The sequence below is a fragment of the Oncorhynchus nerka genome, linkage group LG25 (assembly GCF_034236695.1).
Source record: "Oncorhynchus nerka isolate Pitt River linkage group LG25, Oner_Uvic_2.0, whole genome shotgun sequence".
Classification (NCBI taxonomy): Eukaryota; Metazoa; Chordata; class Actinopteri; order Salmoniformes; family Salmonidae; genus Oncorhynchus; species Oncorhynchus nerka.
The window spans coordinates 19,983,482-19,996,744 of NC_088420.1; the positions used below are offsets into that span (position 1 = coordinate 19,983,482).

At 43.5% G+C, this 13,263-nt stretch overlaps 1 protein-coding gene across 2 annotated transcripts in view; it reads left to right on the forward strand.

Annotated features, from left to right (window-relative positions):
* The window catches only part of abca7 (ATP-binding cassette, sub-family A (ABC1), member 7), a 48,655-nt gene that overhangs the window by 33,277 nt on the left and 2,115 nt on the right, over positions 1-13,263 (forward strand). For both annotated transcript variants that reach the window (XM_029633795.2, XM_029633797.2), the window contains 12 exons: positions 334-449; positions 740-884; positions 1,171-1,294; positions 10,503-10,632; positions 10,988-11,111; positions 11,228-11,290; positions 11,430-11,536; positions 11,816-11,957; positions 12,072-12,206; positions 12,313-12,416; positions 12,552-12,644; positions 12,912-13,161. In XM_029633795.2, coding sequence (XP_029489655.1) covers positions 334-449; positions 740-884; positions 1,171-1,294; positions 10,503-10,632; positions 10,988-11,111; positions 11,228-11,290; positions 11,430-11,536; positions 11,816-11,957; positions 12,072-12,206; positions 12,313-12,416; positions 12,552-12,644; positions 12,912-13,161 — 1,533 coding nt within the window. The remainder of the gene's footprint in view (positions 1-333; positions 450-739; positions 885-1,170; positions 1,295-10,502; positions 10,633-10,987; positions 11,112-11,227; positions 11,291-11,429; positions 11,537-11,815; positions 11,958-12,071; positions 12,207-12,312; positions 12,417-12,551; positions 12,645-12,911; positions 13,162-13,263) is intronic.

Consider the following 13,263-nt stretch of genomic DNA (forward strand, 5'->3'; position numbering starts at 1 on the left):
AGGCATGTATTGTCTATGTTTCAGAAGCCTGATAATGTTGACAGTAAAACATCTCCTTTCAAACCTTGTGCCTCCTATCATTCAGTGGTATGTACTGTAACTCCAGGGCACAATTTTAAAAAAGTTATCGATCTGGATTTCGCCTATCAGATTAGATTAAATGCATAGAATGGCCGAATCATTGACTTGACTTGTTCTATTCATTATATTTCTATGCATTTAACCATATCCGATATGTGAAATCCCTGATAGATAACTTTTGAAAAACTGGACCCAGGGGATAAGTCTCATCTCTATTGAATTGTACTTAACTGGCCTTCTACTTTCTTCCAGCTGAACTATACAGTCCCGGCCACTATGGTGGTCCTCATCTTCATTTGCTTCCAGCAACAGTCCTATGTGTCTGAAACCAACCTCCCTGCTCTGGTCCTGTTGCTCTTGCTTTATGGGTAAGGGCCATGGATACGGGTGGCTTTGTTATCAATTGCACTCATAACTAATGATGTTGTATGTGCACTTTATTACATTCAGTAATAAACAATTCTAAAAATTCAAAATGATATTTTCAAACATCACTACAACAGTATGTTTGCTTGAGTGGTCATATCATTGTTTATTTTATTTCAATAGCTGAGGTCTCCTTTAAACAATGTCACAGAGTTGTTCTTAGCAAAGTTCATGGTGCATTGCGAAACAAATTCCTTCTTACTGATTAGAATTTCTCTATCCTCCATTTCAGCTGGTCTATCACTCCTCTCATGTATCCAGCCTCCTTCCTGTTCAGTGTCCCCAGCACTGCTTATGTTGTCCTCACCTCAATCAACCTCTTCATTGGCATCAACGGCAGCATAGCCACCTTTGTCTTGGAGCTGTTCGTAGATCAGGTGGGTCATGCACTTGACTATGATATTATATCAGGGCTACAGATTAGTCTCATGGCTCTGCTGATATTTAGATTTACAACCAACACTAGGTCAGCTGAGGGTGTCTGGTTACATGGTACAACAGTGTACTACTTTAAATGTTGTTTTTTCAAATTGCTTGCACCACTACAATTGCAAAATGTTTGCCAGTGTTACTAGAAGCAAACATGGCTGCAGATTAACAAATCAGATTTGAATGTTCTTTTACTATGGTATTCAGACATGAACTCGTCTGTCTGCTTTTCAGCACTTGAACGATATCAACAAGATCTTAAAGAAAGTCTTCCTGATCTTCCCCCACTTCTGTCTGGGTCGAGGCCTCATCGACATGGCTAAGAACCAGGCTATGTTGGATGCTTTCCAGAGACTGGGTATAATATTTTTTTATTTTATTGTGACCAACTTTTTATTTAGTTTAGTATTTTTTCCCAGAGGGAGGGGCTACAGGTACAAAAAACAGTCTGCATTCTCCATTTCATCGTAAAATGTTTCCTTGGTGTTACATAGTCTGTGAACAAACTTAAAATGTATAAATTGATGGTTCGGATTAAGGGATGCCAAGGTCATATTTTTCCATATTCTGTTCCAGCTACAGGGTTGTTCAGATTCAATTAGATCTGTGGACCATACTTTTTTAATGGCTGTCTCATAATATGAGCGTTCCAAAAGTAGTTTATATATTATAGAGATCAGCCTTTCAGAATAATTGATTTATAAATCACATCATTGGATGGTTCAGTAGTTGGGTTTTCCAAGGGACTCCATAGGCCATCATAGCTGGAAATACCATTTAAAGTTTGGTACGGATAGTTCTCCTACGTCCTTCCCTTTTTCCAAGATTGTTTAACCTGTTATGGCTGGAATCCCGATACCTGGATCGATATGACAACTACCAGTGAAAATAGAGGGCGCCAAAATTCAAACCACAGAAATCTCATAATTACAATTCCTAAAACATACATGTGTTTTATATCATTTTAAATCTATTTTCGTTGTTAATCCCACCCAAGTGTCCGATTTCAAATAGGCTTTTCAGCGAAAGCACTACAAACGATTGTTAGGTCTCAATAAGTACAGCCATTTTCCAGCAAAATATAACCTTCACAAAAACCAGAAATAAAGATAAAATGAATCACTAACCTTGAATTAACTTCATCAGATGACACTCATAGGACTTCATGTTACACAATACATGCATGTTTTGTTTGATAAAGTTCATATTTATATAAAAATAATCTGAGTTTACAATGGTGCGTTAGATTCACCAGTTCCAAAAACATCAAGTGATTTTGCATAGCCACATCATTCAACAGAAATACTCATCCTAAATGTAGATGATAATATGGAATTGTAGATATACCTCTCCTTAATGCAACCGCTGTGTCAGATTTCAAAAAAACTTTACAGAAAAAGAAATGCATGCAATAATCTGAGACGGAGCTCAATTTAAAAACACCACAGCCGCAAAGATGGCTTCAACATAAACAAGAAATGACATGATAAATATTCCCTTACCTTTGATGATCTATATCAGAAAGCACTCCAGGAAACCCAGGTCCACAATAAATGTTTGTTTTGTTAGAAAATGTCCGTTATTTATGTCCAAATACCTTCTTTTGTTAGAGCGTTTGGTATACATATCCAAACGCTAATTCTGGTCAGCGTTATATCGGACAAACTTAAAAAAGTGATTTTACCGGTCGAAGAAACATTTCAAACTAAGTACAGAATCAATCATTAGGATGTTTTTAATATATAGCTTCAATAAAGTTCCAACCGGAGTATTCCTTCTAGTCTTTGTGAGCCATGGAACGCAAGTGGGTACCATGAGGAAAAAGGACAATCACAAAATGCCTGCTTGATGGACAGCTGATATATTCTACTCTCATTCACTCCCACAACAACATAGAAGCCTCATTATAATTTCTATTGATGGTTGACATCTAGTGGAACCCCTAGGCAGTGCAACATTATTCATATCTCAAGGGAATTTCATTGGGGACTCTGGTGAATACATACAAGCTCAGATTTCTGACTTCCTGTTTTGATTTCAACTCAGGATTTTGCCTGCCAATATGAGTTCTGTTATACTCACAGACATCATTCAAACAGTTTTAGAAACTTCAGTATTTTCTATCCAATACTAATAATAAAATGCAAATATTAGCAACTATGACTGAGGAGCAGGCCGTTTGATATGGGCACCTTTTCATCCAAGCTACTCAATACTGCCCCTGCAGCCATAAAAAGTTAACTTGCCATATACAGTGCCTTCACAAAGTATTCAGACCCCTTGACTTTTTCCACATTTTGTTACAGTATCAATCAAATTCGTCAGCTGATGTTACAAAGTGCTGTACAGAAACCCAGCCTAAAACCCCAAACAGCAAGCAATGCAGGTGTAGAAGCACGGTGGCTAGGAAAAACTCCTTAGAAAGGCCAGAACCTAGGAAGAAACCTAGAGAGGAACCAGGCTATGAGGAGAGGCCAGTCCTCTTCTGGCTGTGCCGGGTGGAGATTATAACAGAACATGGCCAAGATGTTCATAGATGACCAGCAGGGTCAAATAATAATAATCACAGTGGTTGTCGAGGGTGCAACAGGTCAGCACCTCAGGAGTAAATGTCAGTTGGCTTTTCATAGCCAATAATTCAGAGTATCTCTACCGCTCCTGCTGTCTCTAGAGAGTTGAAAACAGCAGGTCTGAGACAGGTAGCACATCCGGTGAACAGGTTAGGGTTCCATAGCCTCAGGCAGAGCAGTTGAAACTGGAGCAGCACCACGGCACATCCTTATTCTAAAATTGATTAAATAAAAAAATACCCCATAATGACAAAGCGAAAAAAGGTTTTTAGAAATGTTTGCAAATGTATTAAAAATGTATAAAACAGATGCCTTATTTACATAAGTATTCAGACCCTTTGCTATGAGTCTTGAAATTAAGTTCAGGTGCATCCTTTTTCCATTGATCATCCTTGAGATGTTTCAACAACTTAATTGGAGTCCACCTGTGGTAAATTCAATTGCTTGGACATGATTTGGAAAGGCACACACATGTCTATATAAGGTACCACAGTTGACAGTCCATGTCAGAGCAAAAACGAAGCCATGAGATCGAAGGAATTGTCCATAGAGCTCCAAGGCAACATTCTGTTGAGGCACAGATCTGGGGAAGTGTACCAAAAAATGTCTGCAGCATTGAATATCCCCTAGAACACAGTGGCCTCCATTCTTCAATGGAAGAAGTTTGGAACCACCAAGACTCTTCTTGGAGCTAGCCACCAGGCCAAACTGAGCAATCGGGGGAGAAGGGCTTTGGTCAGGGAGGTGACCAAAAACCTGATGGTCACTCTGACAGAGCTCTTGAGTTCCTCTGTGGAGATGGTATAACCTTCCAGAATGACAACCATCTCTGCAGCACTTCACCAATCAGGTCTTTATAGTAGAGTGGCCAGACAGAAGCCAACTCCTAAAGACTTGAGAAAGAAGATTCTCTGGTCTGATGAAACCAAGATTGAACTCTTTGCCCAGAATGTCAAATGTCAAGTCTGGAGGAAACCTGGCACCATCATTATGGTGAAGCATGGTGGTGGCAGAATCATGCTGTGGGGATATTTTTCAGAGAACGGGACTGGGAGACTAGTCAGGATCGAGGCAAAGATGAACAGAGCAAAGTACAGAGAAATCCTTGATGAAAACCTGCTCAGGACCTCAGACTGGGGCAAAGGTTCACCTTCCAACAGGACAACGACCCTAAGCACACAGCCAAGACAACGCAGGAGTGGCTTCGGGAGAAGTCCTTGAGTGGCCCAGCCAGAGCCCTGACTTGAACCCGATCTAACATCTCTGGAGAGACCTGAAAATAGCTGTGCAGCAGCGCTCCCCATCCAACCTGACAGAGCTTGAGGATCTGCAGAGAAGAATTGGAGAAACTCCCCCAAGTATAAAAACCTGTACTAAAAACCTGTTTTTGCTTTGTCATTATGGGATATTTTGTGTAGATTGATGAGAAAAAATATATATTTAATTAATTTTAGAATAAGGCTGTAACCTAACAAAATGTGGAAAAAGTCAAGGGGTCTGAATACTTTCTGAAGGCACTATAAATGTTGAAACCGCACTATGAATTTTATCCAAATAACCAGAATGGGGAGCCATGGGAAGCATTGAACAACAGAAATTCAGCCGTGGCAATATATTCATTTTGACAATAGATATTCTGCCCGTTAAAGCAACTGGGATATTATTCTATCTACTGAAGTTGAATTGAATTGAGCGTTCTGTTAAAGTTTTTGGCAATGGTTGTATCTAAAGAAGGAAATGCAATACCAGTCAAAAGTTCAGACATAACTACTCATTCAAGGGTTTTTCTATTTTTATTTATATATACTCATAAATATTTTAAATGGGAAACAATTGGGATTTCATAATTAGAGATGGAGTCCTCCATCGGGGTCTTGAGATTCAGTAGGGCTGATTTTAGTTAAATTCAGCTTTTTTCAAGTTAGAAGATTATAGATTATTTTATATGTTTGGGAGTCATTGAGATACATTGTCTAGATCAGTAGTTCCCAAACATTTTATAGTCCCGTACCCCTTAAAACATTCAACCTCCAGCTGCGTACCCTCTCTAGCACCAGGGTCAGCGCACTCTCAAATGTTGTTTTTTGCCATCATTGTAAGCCTGCCACACACACTATACGATACCTTTATTAAACATAAGAATAAGTGTGAGGTTTTTGTCACAACCTGGCTTGTGGGAAGTGACAAAGAGCTCTTATAGGACCAGGTCACAAATAATAATATAATAATAATCAATCATTTTGCTCTTTATTTAACCATCTTACATATAAAACCTTATTTGTTCATTGAAAATTGTGAATAACTCCCCACAGGTTAATGAGAAGGGTGTGCTTGAAAGGATGCACGTAACTCTGCAATGTTGGGTTGTATTGGAGAGAGTCTGTCTTAAATTATTTTCCACACACAGTCTGTGCCTGTATTTAGTTGTCATGCAGAGAATCCACTCTCACATAGGTACGTGGTTGCAAAGGGCATCGGTGTCTTAACAGCGCAATTTGCCAAGCCAGGATACTCTGAGCGCAGCCCAATCCAGAAAGTTTGCAGTGGCTTCTGATTAAATTCAGTTTTCACAGAACCGCTTGTTGCCATTTCGACGAGGCTCTCTTGTTCAGATATCAGTAAGTGGACTGGAGGCAGGGCATGAAAGGGATCACGAATCCAGTTGTTTGTCATCTGTTTCGGGAAAGTACTTGAGTAATTGCGCACCCAACTCACTCAGGTGCTTCGCTATATCACGTTTGACATTGTCCATAAGCTTGAGTTAATTTGCACACAAAAAAATCCAACAATGATGGAAATACCTGTGTGTTGTCCTTGTTAATGCAGACAGAGAAAAGCTCCAACATCTTAATCATAGCCTCAATTTTGACCCGCACATTGAATATAATTGCAGAGAGTCCCTGTAATCCTAGATTCAGATCATTCAGGCAAGAAAAAACATCCCCAGATAGGCCAGTCAAACTCGTCATCATGCAAGCGGTCAGTAAAGAACTTTAAGCTCAATTCAAAAACACGTGTCAATATTTTGACCCTTGATAACCAGCGTATTCTGTATGTGTAAAAGCTTTACATGGTCGTTGCCCATATCATTGCATTGTGCAGAAAATACACGAGTTCAGGGGCCTTGCTTTAACAAAGTTAACCATTTTCACTGTTGTCCAAAACGTCTTTCAAGCTGTCAGGCATTCCCTTGGCAGCAAGAACCTCTCGGTGGATGCTGCAGTGTACCCAAGTGGCATCAGGAGCAACTGCTTGCACGCGCGTTACCACTCCACTATGTCTCCCTGACATGGTTTGTCAGAGTTTACTAGGAGTGGTGGGTTGGAGTCAGGCGTAGAGAGCAGAGGGTTCGGGAAATCGTCATTTATTCTCCGGCACAAAACGGTCACGCATAAAACATACCAGCCCAAACACAGGACCAAACAGTCCGGCGAAAACAAACACGAAAACACATCCACAACCAACAGAGTAACAATCCCGCACAAACCTAGGTGGACTTAACAGGCTTAAATAGACATAAAACAAGAAATGAAACCGGGAACAGGTGCAACCAATAAGACAAAACTGAATGAAAAAGGGATCAGTGGCGGCTAGTAGACCGGCGACGACGACCGCCGAGCGCCGCCCGAACAGGAAGAGGAGCCACCTTCGGTGGGAGGCGTGACAGTACCCCCGCAGCGTGCCGCCACCGGCCTCGAGGGCGAGGTGGGGGACGAGGCGCAGGGCGATCCGGGTGGAGGCGGTGGATGTCCCTCAGTAATAAAGGGTCCCAAATGTCCTCCACCGGTACCCAGCACCTCTCCTCTGGACCGTACCCCTACCAGTCCACGAGGTACTGTAGGCCCCTCGAGCATCGCACGTACTGTGTACGCCGGGGACCCCTCGATGTCCAGAGGGGGCGGATGGACCTCCGGCACCTCACCATCCTGCAGGGGACCAGCCACCACCGGCCTGAGGAGAGACACATGAAACGAGGGGTTAATGCGGAAGCTGTAAGGAGGAAGCTGTAACCTATAACACACCTCGTTTATCCTCCTCAGGACTTTAAATGGCCCCAAAACATTGCGGCACCAGCTTCCGGTAGGGAAGGCGGAGAGGCAGGTTTTGTGTCGAGAGCCAGGGTACCGGTCCTAGGGCATGGTCCTAGGGCTCAGGTCCTGCGAGAGAGGGAAAGAAAGAGAATTAGAGAGAGCATACTTAAATTCACACAGGACACCGGATAAGACAGGAGAAGTACTCCAGATATAACAAACTGACCCTAGCCCCCCGACACAAACTACTGCAGCATAAATGCTGGAGGCTGAGACAGGAGGGATCAGGAGACACTGTGGCCCCATCCGATGATACCCCCGGACAGGGCCAAACAGGAAGAATATAACCCCACCCACTTTGCCAAAGCACAGCCCCCACACCACTAGAAGGATATCTTCAACCACCAACTTACCATCCTGAGACAACGCCGAGTATAGCCCACAAAGATCTCCGCCACGGCACAACCCAAGGGGGGCGCCAACCCAGACAGGAAGATCACATCAGTGACTCAACCCACTCAAGTGACGCACCCCTCCCAGGGACAGCATGAAAGAGCACCAGTAAGCCAGTGACTCAGCCCCTGTAATAGGGTTAGAGGCAGAGAATCCCAGTGGAAAGAGGGGAACCGGCCAGGCAAAGACAGCAAGGGTGGTTCGTTGCTCCAGAGCCTTTCCATTCACCTTCACTTTCCTGGGCCAGACTACACTCAATAATATGACCCACTGAAGAGGTGAGTCTTCAGTAAAGACTTAAAGGTGAACCTCAGGAGGCTGAAGAAATTTGGCTTGTCACCAAAAGCACTCACAAACTTCTACAGATGCACAATCGAGAGCATCCTGTCGGGCTGTATCACCGCCTGGTACGGCAACTACTCCGCCCACAACCGTAAGGCTCTCCAGAGGGTAGTGAGGTCTGCACAACGCATCACCGGGGGCAAAATACCTGCCCTCCAGGACAGGAATACCTATGTGAGAATGCTGTTCATCGACTACAGCTCAGCATTTAACACCATAGTACCCTCCAAGACCCTGGGTCTCGACCCACCCTGTGCAACTGGGTACTGGACTGCCTGACGGGCTGCCCCCAGGTGGTGAGGGTAGGTAACAACATCTCCACCCCGCTGATCCTCAACACTGGGGCCCCCCACAGGGGTGCGTTCTGAGCCCTCTCCTGTACTCCCTGTTCACCCACGACTGCATGGCCACGCACACGCCTCCAACTCAATCATCAAGTTTGCGGACGATACAACAGTGGTAGGCTTGTATACCAACAACGACGAGACGGCCTACAGGGAGGAGGTGAGGGCCCTCTGAGTGTGGTGTCAGGAAAATAACCTCCCACTCAACATCAACAAAACTAAGGAGATGATTGTTGACTTCAGGAAACAGCAGAGGGAACACCCTCCTATCCACATTGATGGAACAGTAGTGGAGAGGGTAGTAAGTTTTAAGTTCCTCGGCATACACATCACAGACAAACTGAATTGGTCCACCCACACAGACAGCATCGTGAAGAAGGCGCAGCAGCGCCTCTTCAACCTCAGGAGGCTGAAGAAATTCGGCTTGTCACCAAAAGCACTCACAAACTTCTACAGATGCACAATCGAGAGCATCCTGTAGGGCTGTATCACCGCCTGGTACGGCAACTGCTCCGCCCACAACCGTAAGGCTCTCCAGAGGGTAGTGAGGTCTGCACAACGCATCACCGGGGGCAAACCACCTGCCCTCCAGGACAGGAAGGCCATAAAGATCATCAAGGACAACAACCACCCGAGCCACTGCCTGTTCACCCCGCTATCATCCAGAAGGCGAGGTCAGTACAGGTGCATCAAAACTGGGACCGAGAGACTGAAAAACAGCTTCTATCTCAAGGCCATCAGACTGTTAAACAGCCACCACTAACATTGAGTGGCTGCTGCCAACACACTGACTCAACTCCAGCCACTTTAATAATGGGAATTGATGTAAAATATATCACTAGCCACTTTAAACAATGCTACTTAATATAATGTTTACATACCCTACATTATTCATCTCATATGTCTACGTATATACTATATCATCTACTGCATCTTTATGTAATACATGTATCACTAGCCACTTTAACTATGCCACTTTGTTTACATACTCATCTCATATGTATATACTGTACTCGATACCATCTACTGCATCTTGCCTATGCCGTTCTGTACCATCACTCATTCATATCTCTTTATGTACATATTCTTTATCCCTTTACACTTGTGTGTATAAGGTAGTAGTTTTGGAATTGTTAGTTAGATTACTCGTTGGTTATTACTGCATTGTCGGAACTAGAAGCACAAGAATTTCGCTACACTCGCATTAACATCTGCTAACCATGTGTATGTGACAAATAAAATTTGATTTGATACATGATTCCATATGTTATTTCATAGTTTTGATGTCTTCATTATTCTACAATGTAGAAAATAGTAAAAATAAAGAAAAACCCTGGTATGAGTAGGTACCTTTTGACAGGTACTGTATATGGAGATAGTTTAGTGCCAGAAATAAGGGGTTAAATGCATGTAAAATTAAAATAAAAACATGTTTCCTGATCTTACTAACATCTCTCAGATAAAACCGACACTTCAGAACAAACTTCCTTTAGATCTTTGGGGAGGAGTATCTATCGTTCCTTGTAGTGAATCTGTAATTCAATGACTTTGTATGGGCTAATAGCAAATTGAAGGCCAAAAAAATGTTTCATCGATCTTTTTTTAATACCTGAAGGGGTCTTAAAATTCTAAATCATATAGCTAAATGATCCGTGTATGACCTTAAAACAATTCCATATAGTTTAGTCAAATGTGGCTTTCTCTGTTGAGAGAAGAGTTCTTAATGATAATACTCTTGTCTTAATTGTCAACATCAAATCAGTGCCAACGACATCATCTGGTTTGAAGTGAATTCATTGTTTCCATGTGGGTACCCATGTCCACAGGCGCAAAGCAGACCCTGGACCCCCTGGAATGGGACTTTGTGGGGAAGAACTTGTTTGCCATGGCTGTGGAGGGTGTCGTGTTCTTTCTCTTCACAATACTGCTACAGTACAAGTTCTTTGTCAACTGCAGGTAGGTACTGTGACCTCTGCTGCTGGTATTTCAGTTGGTAAAATGTAATCTCATTCATAGATCCCTTTTCAAATACTGTGTGTGTCAAATGCATCTTTCCTAATTTTTTGCTCAAAATTATTACTGATAACAATGTGATTAGCTATATTGAGTGAGCCACTCCGACACAATGCAAAAGCACGTGAAGACCTAGTGAAAACAAACACATTACTATAGTATTGCTATCATTCTAGGTGAAATCTTTACAGTGAAACCCATGCCACCTCTTCTCCATAGTGTCAGATTAGTGAAATCATAAAAATGTTATGGGCTCAGTACTTCTCAGGTCATCTTACTCATAAGTCTATTCTTCCAGGCCCTGCTCTGAGCCCGAGTTGCCTCCTCTTGGCCCGGAGGATGAGGACATTGCCAGGGAGAGAGAGAGAGTGAAGAGTGGGAAAGCCCAAGCCGATATACTCACCATGATGGACCTGAGTAAGGCAAGTAAAACAAACTTTGGACTTGTAGATTAAAAAGTTGGGTCATCTACTTTAGGTTTAAATGCATGGGATATAATCTCTAAGGGGTTTAAACGGATTACCTTGTGTTTATGCAGGTGTACAAAGCTGGCAAGAAGCCAGCAGTAGATCGTCTGTGTCTGGGTATTCCTCGTGGTGAGGTGAGAAATAGAGCTGTGTTTTTGTCAGCCACAAATCTACTGTTGGCTCTATAGAGCACTTAGAGAGGGCATTGAGTAGCACACTATACATGTTTTAGATAGGTGTGAGTGTTGCATTTTCTCTGCCTCTCCCTGTCAGTGCTTTGGCCTGCTGGGGGTAAATGGGGCTGGGAAGACCTCCACGTTTCGCATGCTGACTGGAGACACTGCGATCACCTATGGAGAAGCATTTCTCAGTCATCACAGGTAAGACCAGTTTGATTAAGCGGTCACCATTTACTCCGTAGATATACCAAACATGTTTGCGCTTTCCTTCCTGCTATTTTATGACATTATTCATATGCTTAGTAGCTGTGAAAAAGGAAGTAATAAATAGAATTTATCGTGCAAGAAATAAAATTACTTTCAATGACATAAGAGGGAGTGAAAGTGAGTCTAGAAATGCTGTTCTCACATTCATTGTATCCATAATGATAATTCCTACCGCACAAACCCTACATTATACCTGTACTATGTGATATGTAGTGTGCTGACGGAGATGGAGCGGGTCCACCAGCTGATGGGCTACTGCCCCCAGTTTGATGCCATCTGCGACCTGCTGACTGGCAGGGAGCACCTGGAGTTCTACGCTAGGCTCCGAGGGGTGCCAGAGGAGTCTGTGGCTAAGGTACTTAACACCTACACACACAACCAACTACACACCAAGTGAATAGGGTAGCAATTCACCCATAGCGTTTGTCTAAGAAAATGTCCTGACAAATGTAACTTGTGTCCCTCTAAGGTGGCTCAATGGGGAGTGAAGAAGCTGGGGCTGACCCAGTATGCAGAGCGAGAGGCCGGAGGCTACAGTGGAGGCAACAAACGCAAACTATCCACTGCTATCTCCCTGATCGGAGCTCCCCCTGTTATATTCCTGGTAGGTATGAGAGAAAGGAGTGAGTGGATTTCTAAAATAACAGATGATGCTTTCCTTTTCTCACATCTCCTCTAACCTACAGTTACGTCTGCACTCCTGTTTATAGGATGAGCCCACCACTGGCATGGACCCCAAGGCCAAGAGATTCCTGTGGAACTGCATCCTGAGCGTCATCAAGGAGGGAAGGGCCGTTGTTCTCACCTCCCACAGGTAAGTGGTGCTATTCATGCCAACAGCGCACCCTCCTAGGCCTCAAACTTGGTCTATTTAATTGACGTCTTAACACTTGTATGGTATGAACATGGGCTAATAATGGGGTGTTTTCCTGTATGTGTGTGTGAGCAGTATGGAGGAATGTGAAGCTCTCTGCACACGAATGGCCATCATGGTGAACGGAAGGTTCCAGTGTCTGGGCTCCGTTCAACATCTTAAGAACAGGTACAAGTTTACTGCTGATTTGACTGTCTTTGTAAGGTATCTTAGTGTAACATATATGATCACACTTAAAATTGGCCTAAACTCAGTGATGCTGTCCTTTTTATAGGCCTTCACTCGCCAATATCATTGATACAGACCTAACCCCTTATACAATTTAACACACAATACAAATCTCCATACACATTTAATATAGTATCTAAACTGGCACACTTAAGACTTTCAAATCCCTCACCTCTCCCTATTTCCACTTTGTCATCTTTTCCACAGGTTCGGCGACGGCTACACGATCGTCCTGCGCCTGTCGGGGACCAAGCCTCCCGAGGATCCGTGCACAGTGGACACCTACATCAAGGGCTCCTTCCCGGGCATCGAGCTAAAGGAGAGGCACCAGAACGTGCTGCAGTACCAGCTGCCCTCCCACTCCTGCTCCTTGGCGCGGGTCTTCGATGTGCTTTCCAACAACCACGAGGAGCTGGGCATCGCCGACTACTCAGTGTCACAGACCACCCTGGACCAGGTAGAGGTCATTCAGGTGTCTGTCACATGGGATGGTTAAACTTTGAGGCTGGGGGATTTCCCTCATAGAATCAGTAGCAAAGACTCCAATATGGGGAGGGAA